The sequence below is a fragment of the Canis aureus genome, chromosome 8, assembly GCF_053574225.1.
Source record: "Canis aureus isolate CA01 chromosome 8, VMU_Caureus_v.1.0, whole genome shotgun sequence".
Classification (NCBI taxonomy): Eukaryota; Metazoa; Chordata; class Mammalia; order Carnivora; family Canidae; genus Canis; species Canis aureus.
This window is the reverse complement of record NC_135618.1, coordinates 35,993,526-36,020,148: the sequence shown is the minus strand read 5'-3', so window position 1 is coordinate 36,020,148 and position 26,623 is coordinate 35,993,526. Positions and strand designations below refer to the sequence as shown.

Genomic DNA, 26,623 nt, shown 5'->3' with positions numbered 1-26,623 from the left:
GGTCTCCAGGATCATGCCCTAGGCAGCAGGCGGCGCTAAACCGTTGCGCCACCGGGGCTGCCCGCCCCCCCGCCCCTTTTTAAATGATTTTACTTATCTATTCATGAGAGACACAGAGAGAGAGAGGGGGGCAGAGACACAGGCTGAGGGAGAAGCAGGCTCCATGCAGGGAGCCCCATGTGGGACTCGATCCAGGGTGTCCAGGATCAGGCCCTGGGCTGAAGGTGGTGCTAAACTGCTGAGGCACCTGAGATGCCTGAGGAAGGCCCTGGGTCCTCTGTAACCAGAGATTCCTAGTTAGGTGGTACAAGCTTTCCAAACATGATGAGAAAAAAAAAAACAAAAAAACCGGAGGGGTCCTCTACCCAACTCTGGAGGAGCCTTTTTGGCATTGTATTTGATGTATTTGGAACAAGTAAATAAATGATAGAATCTACTGAGAGATAAATGAGACCATTTTTCTATGTCCTTGACTCAGGATGAAAGTCCTATTACTTAGGGAAAAAGGTCTTATGCAGTTAACACTTTCCAAAGGGGCTAGGGAAAAAGGAATAAGGATTTCATAGGGCCATTTCAATCTTGTTCCAGGTATCACTGAGACGGTCAGTCAGATAATCGCTGGATGGGTTGCTGATCAAAACTGGATCAAGAAGTATCATTACCACAAGTCTTACCTCATCCTCTGTGGCATCACTAACCTGCTTGCTCCTCTGGCCACTACATTTCCACTACTTATGACCTATACCATCTTCTTTGCCGTTTTCGCTGGTGGTTACCTGGCAATGATACTTCCTGTACTGGTGAGTAGACATACTCATTAACAGTGTTAATTCATTTAGTAAAACCAAGTATTAATAATAACCTCCCCAAAGATAATACATATTTTGTATTAATTTTGTAATTTAAAAAAATCATATGCAAGGCCTCACAAACCTGGTAGCTATATCCTATCCAGTTTTTCGTCTTACCTCTGAGGGGACAAATGATGGGAAGACTATCTACATGCAAAAAGAAAAAAAAGCAAAAAAGGGATCAGCAGGATTCCACTTTGCTTCAGTCTCCCAAAAGGTTAGGTTTCTGCTTACTTCTTTCAGCTCCAGAAATTTGACTCCTTCTAAGACACCACCTTGAGGGGTTCCCTGAGAGAAAAACGGGCTTCCTGACCATTGTGGCTCCTCTCTTGCTGAAGGAAGTTCTATGTACTTTAATAGGGATATTGTTTAATTTCTCTCTGTTTTGACCCCAAATTGACTTAAAGTCCTGTACCCAAAAGCAATGGAAATACTCAAATACTTCATGGAGTCTTCTTAGAACTTAGGTGCTGAATGTACTGGAACAGAATCCCAGGGAAACTTCTGGCCTGATATTAATATTCGTGTAAGGGCTGTAGGATATTATATGAGGCTTTTGCAAAAACCAAACTTTCTAAAGCTGAAATCAACCTGGGAAGATGGACTTCTTACAGACCAGTGGCTGGTATTTAGCCATAGGTGGATTTGGGAATACCACTGTTGGCTCAGAATATAAATACCACTTCCTAATAGAGAAAAGCAGTGAGGGTGAGGGGAGAAAAAGTACCCTTGAGACACCTCAAAGATTTAAAATAAACCCCATGTTCCTTACTAATATAATGAAAACACTGCCTGCCTGGCACAATTACTCTTCCCTGTTTGCCTCAGCTCTTTTATAGTATCAAGGCAAAGGGCCATCCAAATCACCTAAGAAGTCAACTGCTCATAGTATTTATCCCTTTGCAAGCATAGGTCTCTACAGAACTTCGCCCTCAATATAGCTAACACTGGATTCTAATCCCTTTAGGTTGATCTGTCTGGGAATTCTAGAGCACATCAGTTCTTGGGACTTGCCAGTTTCTTTGCTGGGATGGCTGTCCTTTCTGGACCACCGATAGCAGGTAATAGCCCAGCTGTATTCTGAACAAACTTCAACAGCTATGAAAGAAAATGATCCATTATGAATGGTAACATACAATGACAGTATCGGGGTAAAAAACTGATGAGATTTCCGCTGTTCCTACATTGACTCTCAACACTCCATCACCAACCCAGGAGAATCTGAGGATTTACACAATAGATAGTAAGAGGTTAACTAAGCACCTTCTTACATTATCTTGGGAGTCTTAGAACTGTGTGTGTCTACTTGCCAGGGGAGACAGCCCAGAGTTTTATATGATTCTTAAAGACCTATGATGTCTTCAACCAACCAACCAACCAACCAACCAACCAACCAACCAACCACTAGCATCTTTTGTCTGAGCAGGAGTCATTAAAGAACTTAAAGGCTGCCTGACCCCTTTGCTCTTCAGATGAGCTATACACATAGCTGCCCAGGGCTTCCCAGCATCTTTTATTTTCCAAGAGGGATGATGGAGGCCCTTCATATTCTATCTGTACTGAAGGTGGGGGGACACTTGGCCTACAGGCCAGAATCTCTATGGAAAGGATGTGTGGGGCTAGCCACTGGTAAATATTAAATACAAGTACAGGAAAAATATTAAATACAAGTACAGGAGTTCTGATTATTTAAGCTAGCATTAAGACTGAAACATTATTTTGTATGCACTTTTAACCTAAATGGACATTTTGTGCATGCTGAACATTTAATCCAAGACTCTTGACTACTCACACAGAAATATTTCTAGAGAAGACTTAAACTTTAGTGTTTTACACACTACAGGTTCTCAATGTTTACATGTACAAATTACTACAGAATTTTCAATCATACACAAAAAGGAATTCAGCTTAAAATTTCCTTTTACTACCTTCAATCCTGAAGTGAAACAGAAAAGATACGATTTTGTCTATCATTTTTTAAAAACTAAGTTTTATGATGATCCTATTTAGGTGTGCAGCTAAATGTAAGGCCTAGAAAAAGGCAAATATCAAAAGGGAAAGTATAAGATTAATAACAAAAATTACTGGAAAGAAAGCAAACACCATTAACTGAAGTTCAATCTAGGAAAATTTTTCTAAGCTAAAAGTGTATACAAATATACAACCAACCCCTATTCGTGTTTACAAGCACACCTTAGCCCATGTGGTCTAGCTTAGCCTATACCTCACACCTGGAAAGCAGGCTTGAAATTTTAAATTCAGGTTCAGAACTGTGATTTAGGGACTGGTAACAGGAGACCACAGAGGTGCCTAGCTGAGCAGCGCTATAGCTAGTGCCAGCGAGCTAGAAAAAACAGAGCTCAAATATAGCTTGCGCCCATGCATTTTCTTGATCTTTTTTTTTTTTTTTTTTAATCCTTCTTCACTGGCCATCCCAGTGATGCCTTCAAACTTTCCAAGCCTATTAGGTCCAAAGCAGAGGGAGATAATAAATACCAGGGCACAGAGTATCTTATTCAAATGATAAAGGCAGGTAACATGTTTAGAGATTTCAAGTTTTGTATGTTTTTATATACATCTTAAAATGTTTCAAGAGTTCAATACGTGAGAAGTTTTTTTTTTTTTTTTTTTTTTTTAAGATTTTATTTATTTATTCATGAGAGACACAGAGAAAGTGGCAGAGACATAGGAAGAAGGAGAAGCAGGCTCCATGCTGGGAGCCCAATGTGGAATGTGGAACTTGATCCCGGGACTCCAGGATCACGCCAGATGTGTGTTGGGTCTTAAAACCAATTTGTTGGGTCATGATCTTTAAAATTTTTTTAATGAAGAAGAATAGACTAGGGGCACCTGGGTGGTACAGTCAGTTGAGCACCCAACTCTTGGTTTCAGCTCAGGTCATGATCTCAGGGTCCTGGGATGGAGCCCCACGTTAGGCAACATGCTCTGCAGGGACTCTGCTTTTCTCTTTCCCTCTGTCCCTTGCCCCTGCTCTCTCGCTATCTTATTTAAAAAAAAGAAAAAGAATAGACTACAACAGAACAGCTTAAAAAACACCGCATCACTTTATTTTAAATTTTTAGTTCATACACACACACACACACACACCTGTGTAATATAAAGTATATGTGATATCAAACACACATTTCTTACAGTCAATGAGTCAAAAAAAAATTTACAATCCTTTTATTACCCAATGTCCACAATACCCTAGGTACTATATAAGGAGAGCTCATGAAAAGAATTTTTAAACACTAATTCTGAGAATATTATCTAGGCATCATAAATTGTATAAGTTCTACAAAATAGTCAAAGGAAATGATAAGGCTGATGCTGATAGCTTATATAAAGATTTTTAGTCTGGGAGTTGCTCACAGTATCTTAAGATTATAATAATTAAATGTAAAATTCAGTTAAATTTCCTTTTTTATACCATGATCTCTCACCGACAGCAAGGCTAAGCATCTTGTTAAAGGGAGAAACTTCAGTAAGTCCTTACTCATGTTAAGTCATTCCTCAGTGAAACGACAAAGAGAATTTTACAAAGGCCATTAGACTTGTTCCTAACTTCTGACTCCAGCAGCAAGGACCAAAGAAACATCAGAGATGTTGATTTACAGATTGACTCAGCTCTCAACAGGTATGGGCAGTCACTTTATCGCCTTCAGCTTTAACTAAATCCAGTCTTACTGGTTATAAAGTATTAAATTCTCAACCAAATTTAGATTTTCAGAACTGCAGGAGATGCTCATTTTGTACTTACCTAGATCTGTTATTATCAAATTGCAAAACCTGAAATTCCTAGAAAAGATTACAGGCATATTACAGGCATAGGAATCTAGCAAACAGTAAGACTTTTCACAATAACCCTCAGTTAAAACACCAGTTAAAAACTGTAACATCAATTACATGAACAGTATTTTCTCCTTCCTGTATGGAAATGAAAAAAGAAAAACAAGTTAGTCCTACACAGCATATTTTAATAATTCAAGGAAAGAAAAAAAAAAGCATAAGAAACCCATAGGAATCATATGACTGAGTTTTTAAAAAATACTTTTCTTTTAAAAAATGTAAATAGAGCATACAGGCAAGACCTTCACAAACCTTGATTAAATATGGTAAGAAACATAGGGGCAACAACATGTATCAGATCTCAAATGAAAATAACAGACCTGGACAGAAATGGAAAGAAGTAAAAAATTACGCCCCACACCCAGTCTGCTTCTTCTACCCCACAGCCCCTCCTATTCCTAACCCTGTGACAAATTCAGTGTTAGTTTCCTGACCTAGAGTAGTCAACAGACCTAAGTGTAGGTCAAATGTCATTGCTCATCCAACCCCAACTGCTATTTTTTGCTGGTAGATGACATCTAGAGCTACAAGTTGGCCCAGACGGAAGCCTTGGAAGATTGTAGAAAAATAAAAAGTACTAATGTTTTAAAACTTTACTATATTTCTAGTTAATCCCTGTTAACAAAAATGAACCTGCAAAAAGCACTATAAATACAAAAATCATGCCCTGGGCAAACCAAGCATATAATCATATTCCCTGACATATAAGCAGGAATGTGAAATTTCTAATCTTATATCCAACACATTTGACATGTGAGCTCAAAAACGCTAAAGGCTCAGTTTCACTTAAAAACATCACCATTGGGGATCCCTGGGTGGCTTGGTGTTTTGGCGCCTGCCTCTGGCACAGGGCACGATCCTGGAGCCTCGGGATTGAGTCCTGTGTCAGGCTCCCGGCATGAAGCCTGCTTCTCCCTCTGCCTGTGTTTCTGCCTCTCTCTCTATCATGAATAAATAAATAAATCTTAAAAAAAAACAAACAAAAAAAACAGCACCACCACCACCAAGGTGCCTATAAAACAAAACTGAATACAGTTCCCCTCTCTTCCACTGCCAATGGATGAATGCCTATATCACGCTAATATATACATTTTAGATATATTTAAAATCAATCATAAATATAACCTGAAAACGCTCTTAAACTACCACCAGTTAATTATTTGATTATAATTCAGTATTCATTCAATAATCATCAAGCAATTAGCACAGCGCTCTCCTAGCTGCTATAGGGAACACAGAAGACAGAAGTCATTCTGTTAATGTTCTTCTACAGTGCCTAGGGTCATGGTGCAGCACTGTCACATAAACTGCCAGAAATTAATACTAAGGACAATGGTTTAGAGCCTCTAAAACTAAAATTATTAGAATATATATTCTTTCTCGACTTCATTAATTGAAAATCTGGTTAAGTCACTATAATTTAGTTAATATGAAAATGAGTTAACTCTGTTTTACCTTTATTTTTTATTTTTTTGAGATTTTATTTATTCATGAGAGACACAGAGAGGGAGAAGCAGGCTCCTTGCAGGGAGCCTAATTTGGGACTCTATCCCAGGACCCTAGGATTAACTGAGCCACCCAAGCGTACCTGGAAAGCCATTTCTTAACACTGAACTATAAGTTGATTCTATTCCAATTAAGTTAAATAGTTTCTAAAGGAGAAGTGCATCTCCCTCGTGCTGTTAATTGTTAACCTCACACCACATCAACAATACCATGAGGGAAACTGGTAATCTTACACTAACTCATCTGTGTTTTACAATGGCTAAAATGGAAGTTCACCCATCTAAGCTGGTTTCTTGTTCCATTAACCCAGATAAGGTCATCTCCTCATGAAATGGTCACTCCTTCTCTCTATTCTATCCTCATTTCAGATACAACATGAAACATATTCCACCTGTTGCTCAGTCCACCTTCTACCAACCATGTCCACTATAGTTTTATTATCTTGGCCTATCAGCTGAAAATTTCTCTAAGACTTGAAATTTTATTTGGAAAAATATAAAACAGCTCAACCTTTTGATCTGCTATAAATCTACTTTGGAGGCTGGGGTAGGTAGAGGTAAGAAGGCAGAGCAGACTTCTCTGTCCTCTAAATCCTGGGGAATATATTATATCCTAAAGAAGCAAAAGAAAATCATACAGATTAGTTATTCTGTGATTATTTTCCCCATAAACAATAATGCCCCCCAAAATTGTAGTTTCAGTATTCCTCAGATTGATGAATTCCTACAGAAACATCAAAAATAAATTCTGGGATCCCTGGGTGGCTCAGTGGTTTGGTGCCTGCCTTCGGCCCAGGGCGTGATCCTGGGGTCCTGGGATTGAGTCCCACATCAGGTTTCCTGCATGGAGCCTGCTTCTCCCTCTGCCTGTGTCTCTGCCTCTCTCTCTCTCTCTCTCTCTCTCAACGTCTCTCATGAATTAATAAATAAAATCTTAAAAAAAAAAAGAAAAAAAATAAATTCTATATAGTGCTCTACTGTGGTTAAAAAGAGGGCAGGGTGGGGTAGCCTTTCCTTCACAAAGCAAAAAAAAAATCAAGCTTCAAAATCCTAACACACAGCACGATCCTTTTAATGAAATTCATAGCATAGAGCAAATACTTACAGCACTCTTGGTAAATCTTACTTATGTGTGGACTTTAGAGAGCTGCTGTCTTAAAAGGCAGTAAGGTTTGGGACACCTGGGTGGCTCACTTGAGCAGCTGACCCTTGGTTTTGGCTCGGGTCACAGTCTGGGGTTGTGAGATCAAGCACTGCATGGGGCTCTGCACTCAGCACAGACTGCTTGTCCCTCTCCCTTCCTCTCCCCCTGCTAATAATTAAAAAAACAAAAAACAAAAAACCTTAGAAAAAGGCAGTGAGGTTTAAATATGCTAAAACCATGTTTCCCAAGATTTTTCCCATGATGGCCGTATAGAAAATGTTTATATAGTATACCCTAAAATGAAAAGGCTGCTAATAGCCAGCCAACAGGTCCAGTGACTCAGATGACTAAAGATCATTTGTATTTGTACACCTTAGAAGTCTGCCACTATGCCCCAGCCCAACGGCTGGAAGTTCTAATTCAACACTGGCTAGTCACTTATGGAATTCTCAACCACTAAATTGAACTACATTCAAGGAACTTGGGAATTAAAGGGCCTGCTAGGTATATTTCAAGTTTTAACAAGATGACCAATAATAAAATTAGAGTAGTAATCCTAATAAAAAGGATTCATGGGGCGCCTGGGTGGCTCAGTCAGTTAAGTGTCCAACTCTTGATTTCAGGTCAGGTCATTATTGTGGGGTTATGGGATCAAACCCTGCTTCAGGCTTCATGCTCAGCAGGCAGTTGGCTTGAGTTTCTCTCCCTCTGTCCCTCCCCCTGCTCGAATGCTCTCTCTTTAAAATAAAGTACATCTTTTTTTTTAAAGATTTTATTTATTTATTCACGAGAGAGACACACACACACACGCACACAGAGAGGCAGAGACACAGGCAGAAGGAGAAGAGGCTCCATGCAGGGAGCCCAACGTGGGACTTGATTCCAGATCCCAGGATCAGGACCTGAGCCGCTGCTGAGCCATCCAGACGTCCCAAATAAAGTAAATCTTAAAAAAAGAAAAAAAAAGCAAAAAAAAAAAAAAAAAAAAAGAAGCTCAACAATCTAGTTCTGAGATCAGAGGTATTTCTTTATTTCTTTCTTAGGATGTTACACTCATTTTTAAATACCCATGGCTTTGCCCATAGAATGACAGAATAATTTAAAAGTGTTGGCTTTAAAAAAAAATAAATTTAGAATCCTATGTTAAATATCAAGTTTGAGGGATCCCTGGGTGGTGCAGCGGTTTGGCGCCTGCCTTTGGCCCAGGGCGCAATCCTGGAGACCCGGGATCAAATCCCACATCAGGCTCCCCGTGCATGGAGCCTGCTTCTCCCTCTGCCTGTGTCTCTGCCTCTCTCTCTCTCTCTCTGTGACTATCACTTGCAAAACTGTTTATGGAAGCTGACCCCTATCTTTTTAGCTGTTTTATATTATCACAAGACATATTATTAGACATTTCTGCTTAAAATAGGGTTGTAGCCATAGATATAAAAAAATAATTTGGACTGTAATTTTACTGTACATAAGAACTGACTGGGTCACCCATGAATTATGCTTAAGGGAAGCCAATGAATCTGCTCGATTAACATGCATCTCAGATGAATCTGAGGCAAGTAGTTTGTAAACACTGAGGAAAAGCTTACAAGGGCACTTTAGCTTAGGCAGTCTTTTTTTTTTTTTTTAGCTTAGGCAGTCTGTACCAGCTGCCAGTGTCCTATTCCTCAGACTGCTGGCTACAGACAGTAATACTCAGCATGCACTGAACACTTAGATGGATGCACACTCTTCTGGATTATGGTTAATTACATTATCTTGGCTTTATCATTCACAGTGCTTTTGCTAGGACCACAAAGAAACCCCGTCCTTTGAATGCCAACTTACGTGTTTACATTTAAAGCAGTTAGAATATGATAGGTTCTCTACCAAACAACGATTTCCTTTAAAAATATACACTCAAGAGCCTTAAACTGTTTAGGGCTGAAAGTGCATTTGTACACAGCTTTTCTATATTATTACCAAAAAAGCACAGAGATCTAATAAAATCAGACCAAATTAGAGTCTCTTTTACTTTCAGTGGTAGAAAAAGGCTGATCATTAACCAAATACGGTAGATGTTTCAATACAAATGAAGCCCTGAACTTAACTTACTTAGTAGTCATGTAAATCTAAGCTTGATTATGACAGCTAATAGTTCATAAAACAATAATATGACATAGCCCTAGATGCTACACTTCATTCATATTTGCTAATTTTATAAATATAAATATAAACTAAATACTCAACTGTATGATTAATCTACTGAATGGCAAATGGATCTTAGAATTCTAAAAATATGCTAATATCTCAGTTATCAAGTATGAATAAGAAAAAGATTTACATTTTTTTTTTTTTTAATTTGAGAGAGAGAGCATGGCAGGGCGCGGGGAGCGGCAGAGGGAGAAGTAGACTCCCCCTTGAGTAGGGGGGCCCGACATGAGGTTCAATCCCAGGACCTGGATATCATGACTTGAGTCCGAGACAGACATCCAACCAACTGAGCCATTCAGGCGCTCCAAGAGAAACAGATTTAAAACTAATCATTTCATTAAATTTTGCATGGAAATACGTGGAGAGTTCTAAAATACGCTAAATAATTCCCTGTCCTGGTAAGAAAATATATTAAATATGTTTTAATCTTTTTTTTTTTTAATTTATTTATTTCTTTATTTATGATAGTCACAGAGAAAGAGAGAGAGAGAGGCAGAGACACAGACATAGAGGGAGAAGCAGGCTCTATGCACCGGGAGCCCGACGTGGGATTCGATCCCGGGTCTCCAGGATCGCGCCCCGGGCCAAAGGCAGGCGCTAAACCGCTGCGCCACCCAGGGATCCCTGTTTTAATCTTTAATGTTTCAGAAAAACATCATTCTGACTTTAAATGTGTATGTGAAATGAAAGGCTTATTACCAATCTTCTGGGATTTATAAAGACAACCACTACAACCCATTTCTCCTCCTTTCTAGAAATCTGAGACTGTCATCTTGCCTGTCTCTTTGATATATGAAGGGCAATCACAATCAACATAATACAGACTTCTCCTAGCTGATTTCACTCTTTTGCTCAACTCCAAGAAACATTTCACTGAGGTCACTGATCCAACAAGGAGTCAACACGTAAAAAACAAGTTAAATTAGCTGAATTTAAGAGGCTAATAAAACATTCCATTCATTCATTACATTAAGAACAGAAAATAAAGCTAATGAAGCGAACAAAAAAATTAAATGTCTATATCAGAACCAAATAAAAAAAAAACAAAGGATAGGAGATAAAGACATACACAGTCAGACCAAAAAGAGAAGAGGGTATACTATACACATTCAGTGAGAAATCAAGTTCCAAAATATAGATGAAAATGAAAAGATATAGCATAAGCTCCATGAGGGCAGATATTTCTATGTGTTTCATTCACAGATATGCTCCCAGTAGCTAAAACTGTGCTGGCATACAGCACCAAAACTTCTTTGAATAAATGATCAGAGTAACAGCCTTAACTTTAAAAAAATTTTTTTAGGATCAAAAGCCAATTTGCGGGCAGCCCTAGTGGCCCAGCAGTTTAGCACTGCCTTCAGCCCAGGGTGTGATGATCCTGGAGACCTGGGATCAGTACTGAGTCCCGCGTTGGGCTCCCTGCATGGAGCCTGCTTCTCCCTCTTCCTATGTCTCTGCCTCTCTCTCTCTCTCTGTGCCTCTCATGAATAAATAAAATCTTAAAAAAAAAAAAAAAAGCCATTTTGCATCTACAAACATAATAAGCATGCAATACTTTAGAAAAGAGGTTTCTCAGAGTATGGTCAGTGGACATCTGGAGGTCCTGAGAACTTTTTAGGAAGCCTAAAAAGGCAAAACTATCATAATAATACTAGGTTGTTATTTGCCATTTCACAGGGCTGACTTTTACAACAATGTTTAAAGACCAGTGCCTTGCACAAATATTCTTTGCCACCACATACTCATAGTTTTTTAAAGTGTTTCATTTTAAAAAGTTCCGTCAAATACTAAATTAAAAAAAAAAAAAAAAAAAGGAAAAATGCTTTCTACACCATGAAAAAAAAAAAAACATTTTCGTATGTGCCATTAGCCAAATGATTTTGTGGACCGACCCATTCTTGCTTTAAAAGAACATTCTGGGGCAGCCTGGATGGCTCAGCGGTTTAGCGCCGCCTTCAGCCCAGGGTGTGATCCTGGAGACCGGGGATCAAGTCCCACGTCGGGTTCCCTGCATGGAGCCTGCGTCTCCGCCTCTCTCTGTGTGTGTCTCTCATGAATGAATGGATGAATGAATGAATGAATGAATACATACATAAATAAATCTTTAAAAAAATAAAAGAACATTCTGATTTCAGGAGACTTACACTCATCATTTAACACATTTGACTAGTCACTTCCTTTTCACATGTTCTCACAGCCTCCTGAACCTTCCCTTCTTAGCCCTCATGATATGTGTAAGTCACGTGTTAGTACCTAACTCCTCACAGAACTGTACAGTCTGTGAAGGCAGGGAGCACATCTGTTTTGGCTCACTACCATTCTCTTCTCCAACAACTAGCACACTATTGGGAACATAATATAAATATTGAAATGTTTGTTCAGTGAGGAAAAAAAGATAACCAATTCTCTCACTTTTTTCTTTGGAAAATAGTAGTAATTCACAATTATTCTCTTTTTAAAAAATTTTTATTTCTTCATGAGAGACAGAGAGAAAGGTTGAGACAGAGGGATTCCAAGATTCCTTGGGAGGCATTCCCCACAATTATTTTCTTTGTAAGAACAGTAGCCTTCTAATAAGATTCATCATAAAATTAGGGGCCTTGGGTGGCTCAGTCAGTTAAGCATCTGCCTTTGGCCCAGGTCATGATCCTGGGGTTCTGGAATTGAGCCCCACATCCAGGCTCCCTGCTCAGTGGGGAGTCTGCTTCTCCCTCTGTGAGCATGCTCTCTCAAATAAAATCTTTTAAAAAAGAAGATTCATAGTAAAATCAGATTGTATGTGTCCCTAACTTTCCCCAACTTCCACTGTAAGACAGGAGATGAGTTCTGGGTCTATGAGGACATTTTTCCACACAGGGTTAAGTCCCTAACTCAGGTGGAACAGATTTAACTTTATCAATAGAAAATAAGGCAGGCAGCTTAACTCCCTAATATATCACAATACATTCTAGGAATTATAGGAGGCTCCTTCCCTTGACACAGTGGATGGCTGAGAATTACTACCTGAAAGGTCCGCTTCACTAACAGACACCACTCCTTCCTTCCAGGCTGGTTATATGATTACACCCAGACATACACTGGCTCCTTCTACTTCTCTGGTACATGCTATCTCCTCTCTTCAGTTTCCCTGTTCTTTGTACCGTTGGCTGAGAGATGGAAAAACAGTGCCTGACCAGAAAGGAAAAGGACTGCAATCAAACGAGACCTTAACAAAACACAATCTAAACTAAGAAGTCACTGGAAACAAAAGCTTGGAAGAAACCAATTTCCTCGTTTGTAAAATGAAAAGGCAAACCAGATAGTTTTTAAGGTTTCTTTTTTTTACATTCCAAGGAATACCTAATTGATAGAAAAGAGCCACTTAAACTAAGCTGTTTGTTAGTATTTAATCAAACAGGCTAAAGTCTTCATCAGTGAAAACAACTACCTTAGGTATTAAAATATAATTCTTAATGTGCTATAATAATAAATTGACAAAACTCTCAACTGTGCCTTGGTAATCCAGCCATTAAAATATATGGAGATGGGGGATCCCTGGGTGGCTCCGCGGTTTAGCATGCCTGCCTTCGGCCCAGGGCATGATCCTGGAGTCCTAGGATCGTGTCCCACATCAGGCTCCCTCCATGGAACCTGCTTCTCCCTCTGCCTGTATCTCTGCCTGCCTCTCTGTGTCTCTCATGAATAAATAAATAAAATCTTTGGGGAAAAAATATGGAGATGAAAAACTATTTTGTTAGTGTAAACAATTATTAAATGTAGCCACTGGTTGACTATGACTCTGAAATCTGAATGAATATTAAAACCTTGTTGAGTGACAAGAATGGTATACACCCTCCAGAGAGTTTATCTTTCCTTATTAGAAATAATCTTTGTTTCCATTATTTTGTTTTCTTTTTTTTTTCTTTTTCTTTTTTTTTTTTTAAATTTTTATTTATTTATGATAGTCACAGAGAGAGAGAGAGAGAGAGGCAGAGACACAGGCAGAGGGAGAAGCAGGCTCCATGCACCGGGAGCCCGACGTGGGACTCGATCCCGGGTCTCCAGGATCGCGCCCTGGGCCAAAGGCAGGCGCCAAACCGCTGCGCCACCCAGGGATCCCCATTATTTTGTTTTCTAAATTTTCTATGATAAATGTGTATTGTTATGTAATAAAAACTAACAATAGCCGAAAAAGAGAGCACTTGGGTTGCACTCGGTTAAGCACCCAACTCTTGGTTTCAGCTCTGGTCATGTCCTCAAGATTGTGACATCAAGCCCCGAGTTGGGCTCCATGCTTACTGCAGAGTCTGCTTGAGTTTCTCTCTACCTTTCCCTCTGCCACTCCTACTCATGCTCTGTCTCTAAAATAAATAAATCTTTAAACACTTTTTTTTTAATTACCAAAGGAAACCCCTCCTTTATTTCAAGATCATTTGAATACTATTCCTGCCCATTTAAACAATATTACTTTTCACTAAATCTACTTATCTAAAATATTCAAACTAAACGATCTAGATGTGTCTTTAGAACCACAGATTTTAGGGGCACCTGGATGGCTCAGTTAGTTGGGCATCTGACTTTTGGTTTCGACACAGGTTGTGATCTTCGAGTCATGGATTCCAGGCCCATGTCAGACTCCATGCTCAGTAGGGAAACTGCTTAGAGTTCTCTTCCTCTCCATCTGCCCCTCCCCTACAAGTGTGTGAGCCTGCACTCGCGCTCTAATAATGATATCTTTAAAAAAATACAAGTTTTATAAGAAGATTAAGTAAGTAGCTTTTAATGGAAGAAATATTTAAACTACTCTTCTTAAATATGGAATAATTATGTTAACTAATAATATCATTCAGAAATGATAGAAATGTAAGAAATTACATGTAAATAGCTCTTCATTTCATTATTTGGGTGATTTTTTTTTTAAAGTTTTTTTATTTATTTATGATAGCCACACAGAGAGAGAGAGAAAGAGAGGCAGAGACATAGGCAGAGGGAGAAGCAGGCTCCATGCACCGGGAGCCCGATGTGGGATTCGATCCTAGGTCTCCAGGATCGCGCTCTGGGCCAAAGGCAGGCGCTAAACCGCTGCGCCACCCAGGTATCCCAATTTGGGTGATTTTAAGAGGAAAGAAAATACCTAGGGTTCTCTGTAATACCAAGATCCCTTAAAATCTCTTTCAGGAGACTCTTTCAAACTATTGTTATTAAAAATAACAATTAAAATTAAATAATTGAAAAAATTAAATAATTAAAATAAATCATTAAAAATTAAGCTAATAATATTATTACTCTATCTTCCCATTCCTTTATTTTTTTTAAGATTTTATTTATTTATTCATGAGAGACACAGAGAGAGAGGCAGAGACATAGGCAGAGAGAAGCAGGCTCCATGCAGGGAGCCTGATGTGGGTGGGACTCAATCCCGGGAGTCCAGGACCATGCCCTGGGCCAAAGGCAGGCACTAAACCACTGAGCCATCCAGGAATCCCCATCCTCTCTGCTTTAAAATATCTATTGATTCCCTATAGAGAAAAAAGACTAAACTGAAAGCCTGGCTTTAGCTCCAAAATACCGTACCCGCTCACTCCCTGTTTATGCCTCTGTGCAAGCTTTGCTACCACCTACAGTCCCAAAGCTTGCCTTTCTCCCTTAGGCATAGTCTCATTCCTCACAAGTTGACTCACTCAAAGGCCACCTTTTCTGGAGACTTCGCCTAACAGGAAGTCAATCTCTGGTCATGATTTCTGTCCACTTTTCTACATGAGTTTACATTATCATTTTTCCATTAGTTTGCAAGATCAACAAGTTGGATGGTGTTCTACTGATTTTTTCCCCCAGCATAAACTTTGGAACCTAATTAATCTGGGTTCAACTCTCAATTATCTTAAAAACAGAAGTTGATCCTATTTAAAACAGGTTTTACGTTTAGATATAAATGTCTAACATTTTTATATTTTAGACGTAAGACAATATGAAAGCAAAGCAAAACAAACACCATCCTCTTACACAGACAGCAAAAACAGTTAATAATAAATTCCAAAAAAAAAATAAATAAATTCCACTCTGCTGCTTGTTACCATATGACCTCATCAATGTCATTCAACCTGAGCCCCACTTTTCTCCTCTGTACATGCGGATAACAGCACCAGCCCACCTCACAGATACACTGTGAGGATTGAATGAAAATACTCCTGTACTAAGCAAAATAACCCTCAGATACAGCAGCTGCTAATTTCCTTTCTTCTGCTTTCTAAATCCTTTCTATGTCAAAACAGAAGACAAAAGCAATCAACAAAACCACTCTCATCCATCCTCCCTTCTCTTGGAATACTTTTCTTAAAAGAGACTTTACCTAGAACAATGAGATTCTTTCCTCCTAAGAAAGCAGACTGTACATTTTAAGTAGGACCAACTAAAGAACTCCAAGTTGAATTCTGATTTGGGAAAAGTTTTCAATTAGCAATAATCACGCCTTGGATAAACCTCATTGGCTATGATACTGCCACTGCGCAAAGCTTCCGATTTGAACAGGCTTTATGAATCTTATGCAACAGAGCAACTCTTCATCTGCTCAATGACAGTAGCCCCTGAACCTGGGTGGTGTGGATTAAGAAAGTCTGATTCCCTAGGCCACAAGACGTTGAAGACAGTTATAACTAATGTATTCCTTGTATTAACAACAACTTATGATGTTCCTATTCATTTTATTACTTTTCTTTGGACAATATTATAAGATGCCATACATTTTTAAGAATCCATAATCTAGGGGATTCCTGGGTGGCGCAGCGGTTTGGAGCCAGCCTTTGGCCCAGGGCGCGATCCTGGAGACCCGGGATCGAATCCCACATCGGGCTCCTGGTGCATGGAGCCTGCTTCTCCCTCTGCCTATGTCTCTGCCTCTCTCTCTCTCTGTGTGACTATCATAAATAAAAAAAAAAATTAAAAAAAAAAAAAAAAGAAAAAAAAAGAATCCATAATCTAGAAATACTATCCCAGCTATATATGGAGTTTCAAGAAAATCAAAATAGTTCACTGATTTTCTTTCCCCTTTGCCCTTAATAGATCCCTAGGAGACAAAGAGGAAACAAATATTAGACTCAGAATACACAACCATACGTGTTTGGAGTGGTAGGGTGGTAAACAACTTTTTTTCCACATCCAATATGTACCAGTCACTAAGGGAGGCACATTTTATGTATTACCTTATTTAATCTTCACAACCTTTATTTTTTTTAAAAAGATTTTATTTATTTATTCATGAGAGAGAGAGAGAGAAGAGAAGAAGAGAAGAGAAGAGAAGAGAAGAGAAGAGAAGAGAAGAGAAGAGAAGAGAAGAGAAGAGAAGAGAAAGGCAGGGACATGGGCAGAGGGAAAAGCAGGCTCCATGCAGGAAGCCCGACGGACTCAATCCAGGGACTCCAGGATCACACCCTGGGCCAAAGGCAGGCGCCAAACTGCCGAGCCACCCAGGGATCCCTCTTCACAACCTTTGAAAGTAGGTAGGTACTATGATACTCAGCTTATAATGAATAAGCTTAAAGTCAAAGAAATTAAACACTCAGTAAATAGTGAAATCACAATTCATACAGATTGGTAAGAAACCCTACACTGTCCCCTCTAGATCACCCTGACTTCTTGGCAGTACCACAAGATTATGGAGCTGATTTAACTGAAAACAGTTATGATTTGTTCTAACTCAAATTGGCATAAAATTTTATAATATCTACTCTAAAATGAAATGGAGAATGCAAAGTACCTAAGACAAAGCCACAAAAGACATCTGCTACAGCGCCGTAAAAATGTAGTTGTTACAATAATTAACTTTTTTAGGCCTTTCAATATTCAACAAATCTTACCAAAGAAGGTAATGCTTGAGTATAGGCCATTTGTAATTAATTCCTCAATACTAAAATATTATTGGAATGTTTATAATTTTTTTGGAATGTTTATAAATTTTAAGTCTTGAAATATATATTTATTTAGTAGAGCTATGATAATTTGAACATAAAATTCAGGATACTTTCTTCTCAGCTACTTATTGGCTTCTATTTAAAATTAAGATACCATTTCTTGCAGTTATTACTCTAAGTGCCATACTACCATCGCAGAAGAAGAAATGTTCTATATATGTTGATCATTTAGCACTATTTCTGATAATAAAGCTCTACCTTTACAATACCTTTTTCTTTTTAAGATTTTATTTGAGGGCAGCCCTGGTGGCTCAGCGGTTTAGCATCGCCTTCGGCCCAGGGCGTGATCCTGGAGCCCCGGGTTCGAGTCCCACGTCGGGCTCCCTGCATGGAGTCTGCTTCTCCCTCTGCCTGTGTCTCTGCCTCTCTCTCTGTGTCTCCCATGCATAAATAAATTAAAAAAAAAAAAAAGATTTTATTTATTTGTTTGTTTGTTTTTTAAAGATTTTACTTATTTATGATAGAGAGAGAGAGAGAGAGAGAGAGGCAGAGACACAGGCAGAGGGAGAGGCAGGCTCCATGCTGGGGGCCCGACGTGGAACTTGATCCCTGGGCTCCAGGATCGCGCCCTGGGCCAAAGGCAGGTGCTAAACCGCTGAGCCACCCAGGGATCCCCAAAAAAGATTTTATTTGACAGAGAAAGAGCTGGAGAGAGGGAGGTGGATGGACAGAGGGAGAGACAGAGGGCTGCCTCCTCACTGAGCAGGCAGCCCAACATGGGGCTCGATCCTAGGACCCCGAGATCATGACCTGAGCCAAAGGCAGATGCTCTGCTGACTGAGCCACCCAGGTGCCCCGCCTATAACTTTTGAAAGCTCTTTCCTACCCATTATATCTCATTGTCATCATGTCAAGCCTGTAAAGAAATTGAATAGGTATTATTACTCCTATTTTATACTTAAGGAACAAAAGCAAATTAGGACCAAGTTATCTGCCTAAAGTTACAAAGCTAGTCCTTAACACAGCCTAAGTATCAGTGCTGATTAGATCACCACCCCTGGCTTTCCCCCTTTTTTTTTTGGCTTTCCCTTTTTTAATGATTGGCTAGGGAGTTAAGTTAAAGTTTAATGAAAGCAAGAACTGCACTTAAACAGAGTAATAATTTTATGATATTTTCCAAATAATCTAGTCATATTAATATATGTGATGCTGTGTTTGTCTGTAAAAAATTAGCTTAGTTTAATAAACTTATCCAACTGCAAAATCAGGCTTTCCCATGAGGAAAAAACTCATCATGTTCTTAGTATTTGATTTTAGTTATTTTTAAGCAAGACAATACAAAACATGAGCAGCGGTTTCTCTGAACACTTCAATACAAAAAAAGCCCGATACTCTTTTTTTTAAAAGATTTTATTTATTTGAGAGAGAGCTGAAGCATGAGTTGTGGGGGAGGGGCAAAGGAAGAGGGAGAAGCAGACTCTCTGTTGCTCAAAGAGCCCCCACACAGGCTTTGATTCCAGCACCCTGGTATCATGACCTGAGCCAAAGGCAGATGCTTTACGGACTCAGCCACCCAGGCACCTCAGCCTAACACTTTTTTAAAAACCTTAAGTGTTTCTCCTAACCCAAAACCAACTTGTAGGAGGCTTTATGTCCACATATTTGCCTCATTTGCCTACTCATTTCCCACAAATATCTATCCAGTTGTCTCAGATTTACACTCAAGGCATTAACATATACACAAATGAAAAATAACAGAAGTAGCCTGAATCAACTTTTAAAGAAATCAGTTAAAATTCTTGTTTTATTTCTGAGAAGCTGGTATTATTACCCATGGTCACTGAGCCAAATGATAATCATTTCTAAAAAAAAAGAGAGGTGGGGGCAGCCCTGGTGGTGCAGCGGTTTGGCGCCACCTGCAGCCTGGGGTGTGATCCTGGAGACCTGGGATTGAGTCCCACATCGGGCTCCCTGCATGGAGCCTGCTTCTCCCTCTGCCTGTGTCTCTGCCTCTCTCTCTCTGTGTCTAGGAATAAATAAATAAAATATTAAAAAAAAAAAAGAGAGAGAGAGAGAGGTACCTGGGTGGCTCAGTCTTGGTTAAGTGTCTGCCTTAGGCTTGCTCAGGTCATGATCCCAGTGGCCTGGGATCAAGCCTTGCATGAGGTTCCCTGCTTAATGGGGAGTCTGCTTCTCCTTCTTCCTCTGCCCCTTCCACTTCTCCTGTGCTGCTCCCTCTCTCAAATTAACAAAATATTTTTTTAAAAATTTAAAATTAAAAAAAAATTAAAATAAGAAAGGAAAGGAAAGGAATGGGAAAAAGAAAACCTAATCCCTGTTAACATTCCAACAGAAGCTACTATATTGTTAAATCTCCTTCTATACAAAAAATGATCAACGGTAAGCTAGTGAGACTTTTTTAGGCATACAGAGAATCAGCTAAGATAGGGGTAACCAACTGTCTTGGTTTGGCTGGAAACAAAGGAGTTCCTGGGACACAGGACTTTCAGTTTTAGAACCAAGATGAGTTGGCCACCTATACTAACAAGTAAACACATCTGGATGTCTAGATACTTGATAGCACATAGTTAAAAACCTAAAGTTTTGGGATCCCTGGGTGGCGCAGCGGTTTGGCGCCTGCCTTTGGCCCAGGGCGCGATCCTAGAGACCCGGGATCGAGTCCCACGTCAGGCTCCCGGTGCATGGAGCCTGCTTCTCCCTCTGCCTGTGTCTCTGCCTCTCTCTCTCTCTCTCTGTGACTATCATGAATAAATAAATAAAATCTTTAAAAAAAAACCTAAAGTTTTCTTCTAGCAATCTTCCCCCCCTCAAAAGAGAAAATCACAAATTCTATTTTTACCCCATTCAAGCCCCAGTGAGCAAACAGAAATAGGATACACATTAGTAGTTAAGGAAGGGAGGCATACATTTTTAATGAGAATCCACTTTCAGGCATTAACTGACCAGGGACTTGGAAGTAATGGAAGACTTCCAGCTTTCACTTCTACTATTTTTTACAGAAGTGACAATCTGAGCTGAAATAAAGCCAAGATGTCCTACTCTTGGTTCACGTCAACCAACGTTAACATTTTAGCAGGGAAGAGAAGTTTGTCAGGACCAAGGAAATGAGAAAGATAAGTGTGAAAGAGCAAGAGCCAATATTGTCTTCCTTCCAATTTCTCAAAGCTAGTCAGAGTTTAGCATAAATTATTTGTATACACCAACCTACAGATCGAAGTTTATCACACTTGATTAAACAATTTCAAGCCTAAATGCCCCAGCTGTGTAGCACAGCCCTCTGAAGCCATAGCAGTAAGATGACTCACCAACTGGCAGGTGTCTTAGAGTCTACGAATAATGGATGTCTGCCTGGATGAAAACAAATGTATGTGCCCAACAGACGACCTCATCCTGCTTGGCAAAGGAGAAAAACTAAAAAACTGATCAGTAGTACAGTACTTGTTTTATAATGGAAAGAATCGGGACTTAGCTCAAAAGAAGAGACTTGTAATTCATACAGACTTTTAAAATGTCCTCTCTACATATTTTATATTTCAATTTTCACTTACCAGAAAGGTTCAATAGAATAAGATCAAAGAGGATAAAAATCAATTTTATAACCCCCAAATTAGAAATAACTGAAAGTGAGAATTGTCATACTGAGTTCGTTTCAAGAAATGTGAAGTCAGAGTCACAAGAAAAATAAATCCATATTTAAACCCTCCTATTATATTTAATGACCTGATGTCAGTTTCCACTCAAGTGAAAATTAGTAGCTCATGTTTGAGTATGTATTTTCCTTATTGAAAACTGACACCATGCCACAGTTAATAAGATATGGGTTTATAAATATGGAGTTTTAAAAGAAACTTACCCTTTCCCTTTGTGCAGCTCTGACTTCCAACCCAGTTTCTATAGAAACAGGAGGACAAGTGCCAGTGCCAGAAGTCTGCCAATTAGAACTCATCTTTTAGTTGCTGAATAATAAAGCCATATCCCAAAGTCCGCTATAGGTTTTTGATTGTCAGTAGTTCCTAAAAAGAAACCCAGGAGGAAAAAAAGATGTTTAACCAATTATTGTACTTAGATATGCTCCCTCCTTTAAACTTGGCCATTAAAAAAGTGGAGGAGGTTTGATCCACTACCATACATATTAAAAACATTTTTTTAGAGCTTCAGTATCTCTAAACTTAAAGGGCAGCAAATTGAAGGAAAAGGTGTCTCTGAAGGTTCAAAATACCTTTACACCCACACATGGAAGGAAGAAAACACTCAGGTATTACAGAAATAAAGTACTGTCAACAACCAAACCTTAAAAGTTCAACAAATTCATTCTTTTTTGTGAAATGTATTTTCAGTAAGTTTTTAACACTGCAGAGAGTAAACTTCACAAATGGAATTTGTCAGGAGAGATAAATGATAATATGGGTAAGTCTCCACTAAAAAAAATCTCTCTGGTCTCAGGAGAAATCTATAAATCAGAAATGAACCCCAGAAAGATTTTCTGGAGAAGTAGACATGTGTGCTTGATGAAAAATGCCTCTAAAGCATAAATGCCAATTTAAAAATTAAAACATTGTGCAATGTGAATAATCTTGTTGCAATTCTTCATTTGGTATCATTAAGATTGCTTGGTGACTTTTTAGAATCATTTATCATAAAAATTTACACATTAAAAATCATTCCTGTATCTAAATTGATACACTTCAGTTTAGAGTATTCCCTTTAATACATTATATGAATCTCAATATTTGTTATTTGTCACTATGATTAATATGAATTCAATTTTTGTTGCTATGCAAGGAAAATCAGTTTATTTATGAAGTTACTACAATACAATAAAAAACCAAAGCGATTTGAATCTCTCCTCAATCCTGTCTATATCCATCCCCCTAGAGAGATCTAAACCTACCTCTACCAAATTTTCTAAAGTATGCGGCAGCTATCAGCAAACAGTGTCTCAACTATCCTTACCCTTATCTGTAAAAAACAAGATGTTCTATCTCACAATGAAAAGAGTGGACTAGAACAGAATAGGAAGGAGAGGAAAAAGAAGCATAACAAAATAAGCAAGAACCACCAAGACAGGCAACAGCAACCCCTCTTGAAAGTTTTTGGTTTTGATTTTCAAATAGTGCTTAAGAGGCTAATTGTGTGTTTTATATGTTTAAGGTCGATCTCTCTAGAGCAGTGGTTCTCAATCCTGGCTACACATTAGAATCATCTGGGCACTTAAAAAAATAATACTGGGGCCTTGGCAGAGTCCCACTCTGCCTAGATCAATTTAAATGAATCTGAGAGAGTAAATTCCAGGTACTGGTATTAAAAGGTCCTCAAGTGATGCTAATACAGAGCCAGGTTTCAGACAACCGCTGTAGAATGCAGAAAAATTCCAATTAAGGAGTCTTGTTTACTGAAATATTTCTGTATATAAAGAATATACACAAGCTAGATGCTTATCCTGGAAGCAAGGTAAAATTACTAATGGTGAATTTCTATATGCTAAGATACAATGGAAAACCAATTTTCTTGATATGCTATGCATATTTTAATTAAGATATGTAATTAAAAATACGTATGTAGCACCTCAGAGTCTTAATTTTTCCTGTAATGATAGGTCTATTCTGTACATGTATGTAATATGCTTATGCATTAAAGTTCTTCATGAAATCCTTTCTTTGGGTAAAAGGAAATCTGCTGGTCATCTGAGAAAGGTCATATACCAAAACAGCACTTAAAAGCTTTATACTCACATGTACCTGGTTTGGACAGGGGGACAGCCATTCTACAAAAAGACCCTCTAAATAGATATTTAGTATGGAAGTTTCGTTTGATACCACTAGAAAACTGGCAAGTTATGAAATGTAGAAAGCATGATCAGTGTGTTATAGCAGAAACTATAACTACAGTGGAAGCTTTTCCTTACAGTGGGCTGAAAGCAGAAAGAGTAAGAAACAACATGTTGAGGAAATAATGATTTACTAGGAAGAAGACTGCTTTGAAATCTCAGGGTGGCCAGCAATTTTGAGCCTGAAGAAGAAATACAATCTCTACTATGGTTATTTAAATATAAAAGAATACCCCTGATTTCTGAACAAGAACATCTGCAGTCTTACAGTGAATCTGAAATGCTAATATATCTTTGGAGGAAATACTATCTTTGACTTGTCAAGAGCTGAAAGATTTCCTTTTTTTTTTTTTAAGATTTCCTATTTTGAATTACATATTGCATCTGTCTTCAATTAGTGTAGCTAATTAATCCTTCAAATATTTGGGTACCTATTATATACTAGACTTTATTCTAGATCTTAGAATAGTTGAAGTTTGTGTTACTTTCCTGAGACAGGTAGCCAAATCTTTTTTTCTTTTTCTTTTTTTTTAAAGATTTTATTTATTCATGAGAGACACGGAGAGAAAGGGAGAGAGACAGGCAGAAGGAGAAGCAGGCTCCATGCAGGGAGCCCGACGTGGGGTCTCCAGGATCACCCCAGGCTGAAGGCGGTGCTAAACCGCTGAGCCACCCAGGCTGCCCACAGGTAGCCAAATCTTTTTTTTTTTTTTCAGGTAGCCAAATCTTGATCAAATCACATCACTCCACCTCCTTAAAACTTTCGACAGCTTTCTACTGCGTACAGCATTTGTCCTTGGCAACTGGCCCTTACAGTTCACTATCTCCCTTCTTCCATCAGAATGTCAGCTCCACAAGAAAAGAGAAACTTGTCTGTTTCTTCACCAATAACACTCCCAAGATCTCAAGTAATTCCCGGCATATAGCAGATACCTAAGTATTTGAAGAATTAACTAATTCCACACTAACTGAAAACAAACCCAGTTTAGATAATCCAAAACAGGAAACCCTTCAACCATTCAGAAGTCAAAGATACACTCAACTTTATAATTCCAATCTGTCTCAATCTTATCAGTAACCTGCTTAGGAGGTAGTAGATATAGGTGCTGGTTCATTCATGGAAAGCAACTTGCACATGTACATACATATATACATAATCCTAGAATCATTTTCAATTTTAACTTAAAATAAACTACAGTCATACTACTTTTAGATTAACATCTGAAACCTCAGGGATATCCCAGTTTCTGGCTGTGTATCACTCAGCCAACTTACAAAACTTTTCTGGTGTCCCTTTAGCATTGTATAAACTGAAGCGTGGCTTACAGACTGTTATAAGGCAAAATTACACACTAAACTAGATGGAATTCCTTGGAGAAATAATTACATGACTATTAAGTGATAAGTTCCATGGCATTTGCAGTTTCATTTTGCTGGTCTCTGTAACAGCTCTGAATTGATCTTCTGGAAATTCCTCCTCTCAGCCTCAGAGACAGAACACCACTCTGCCTCTTCTACTTGGGATTCTTTTCCACACCATCTCCCCTTCCCAGGCCTTATATATGATATTACTCCGAGTTTATACTTCAGCACTCTACTCTCTGCGGGCCAGTGATGCTCCACATGTGGCCAATGACCACAGACTACATTAGAATTACTGAGGAAGCTTGTAGAAGAACAAAGACTCCTGAGCCACCTCAGTCCAACAAATCCCAGAATGCCTGGGGATGGAGCCAAAGGCCTGCATGCTTCCCAAGAACCACAAATTTGATACACTCTACAGTTTGAAACCCACTGCCTGGACATTTTCTCAAGTTTGCTAGTTTATCCCATCCCAGTCTCCAGAAAAAAGTAGTGAGGTATGGCAATACAGCAACCAAGAACCCTAACTGGGAGAAAGACCTGGTTAGAACCCCGCTCTATCAATTCCAGCTGTCAGATCATGGTCTCTGGTGAGACTTATCTGATACAATGTGTGCAGAGGCCCAGCAGAATGCTCCTCGGCCTAAATGGGTATTTAACAAATGATTGCTATTATTAGTACTGTCACTTTCTACCAACCTGCCTCCACTTTCTATCAACTGATTATATATACCCTCACTTCCCACCTCTCTCAAACTACCTTTCGGGATTCCCTATTTTTATTGACCGGACCATTTTACAAGTTTTCCAGGTTTCAGCCCGGTCAGCTTTCCCACTGATCCATAAAGCTGTTATATTATTCATGCCTGCTTGCCTGATATCTCAACCACAATCTCCCTCTTCATTCCACATCTTTCTCCAACTTTACAAATTATTTTGTAAAGTCTTTCTTGACTATCCCAGCTTAAAGTAACCTTCAAGTTCATATAGACTCATATCACCTGTAAAAAATTCATTAGCAATTAATCAACAACTGGCCTATGACATCTCTCTTACAATTGTCTTAAACTGTGAACTTCCCCCCTGGTATTTAACCATCTACTTGTTTATAACTAGTTTCCCCACCAAACAGTGTAAGTTACTGATGTGGGTAGAGACTATTCTATACTTTGATCTACATGCTCTGCATCTTATTTAATATACAATCAGCATTCAAATGATTATACAGAAACTCTACCTGAAAGCTTAATATTATAGCATTTTAGAAGCATGTTAAGCAATTTGACCTCAAGGTCAAAATCTCTTCTTGGCTGCTAAGGACAATCTTGTCTGAGGCTTGAAGGAATTTTGTCATTCAATAAATTGCTTAAGGAGAGTAAATTGGAACCGGAGGGAGATGGAAGTGGTGGTCAGATAAGCCATAATCAGATAACACACTGTAAAACAAAAAATAGATGCTGCAACCAGCCATAAGCACTAAATTTACTGCCTCAGATAAACAGTTTGTAAACAACAATGTGACTTAAGATACAGAAGTGGCAATTTATAAAATTTAAGTTGTGTTACTAAAGTCAGGGTACTCCCTATTTTCAATTTTAATACCCACAACCAGGCTTTACAAAATGAGCACAAGTCAATTCAGAGGTGTTCTTGGAATAATTTCCCCTATAGTAGAATCCTAAATCTAGACCATACGAAAGATACTGAGAAACCACACAAGGGATTCAAAAAGGCAGGTCCCAACTTATAAAACCAGAACTCTAGATCTAACACTCAACCCCATTAATAGTTTTTCCTTCATGGTGTAGCTGGAAATAAAATGATTTCATGAGCTGTTTCAAAAGATTGTCATGCTGTGTACCTTTCCATTTTGCATGATATGGTTTCACATACAAATAAACAACTGTTCTATTCACAACCTTTGCTTCTTGTTGAGATGAAACCTGAGATCTTAGAAAGATACCAAACATGTAGAAATATGCGGAGTG

The 26,623-nt window shown here is 38.7% G+C and overlaps 1 protein-coding gene, 1 long non-coding RNA gene and 1 pseudogene across 5 annotated transcripts in view; 1 reads left to right on the top strand and 2 right to left on the bottom strand.

Annotated features, from left to right (window-relative positions):
* SLC16A4 (solute carrier family 16 member 4) overlaps positions 1-17,856 on the top strand; it is a 29,349-nt gene extending 11,493 nt beyond the window's left edge. The window contains exons 7-9 of one of the 4 annotated variants that reach the window (XM_077905817.1): positions 589-800; positions 1,819-1,912; positions 17,710-17,856. In XM_077905817.1, the coding sequence (XP_077761943.1) occupies positions 589-800; positions 1,819-1,912; positions 17,710-17,720 (317 nt within the window). In that variant the 3' untranslated portion in view covers positions 17,721-17,856. Of the gene's footprint in view, positions 1-588; positions 801-1,818; positions 1,913-3,490; positions 5,456-12,586; positions 13,370-16,755; positions 17,121-17,709 lie in introns of those variants that run through there. The other 3 variants (XM_077905814.1, XM_077905815.1, XM_077905816.1) reach the window with 3 other exon arrangements.
* On the bottom strand, positions 15,908-16,032 carry LOC144319850 (U4 spliceosomal RNA; annotated as a pseudogene).
* Positions 17,857-18,006: 150 nt separating the features above from the next.
* On the bottom strand, positions 18,007-25,045 carry LOC144318671 (uncharacterized). The gene is made up of 3 exons (XR_013384729.1): positions 21,300-25,045; positions 20,752-20,836; positions 18,007-18,341 (listed from the first exon to the last, which is right to left on the bottom strand). It is a non-coding gene; the product is annotated as an uncharacterized LOC144318671 (long non-coding RNA).
* Positions 25,046-26,623: the final 1,578 nt, after the last annotated feature.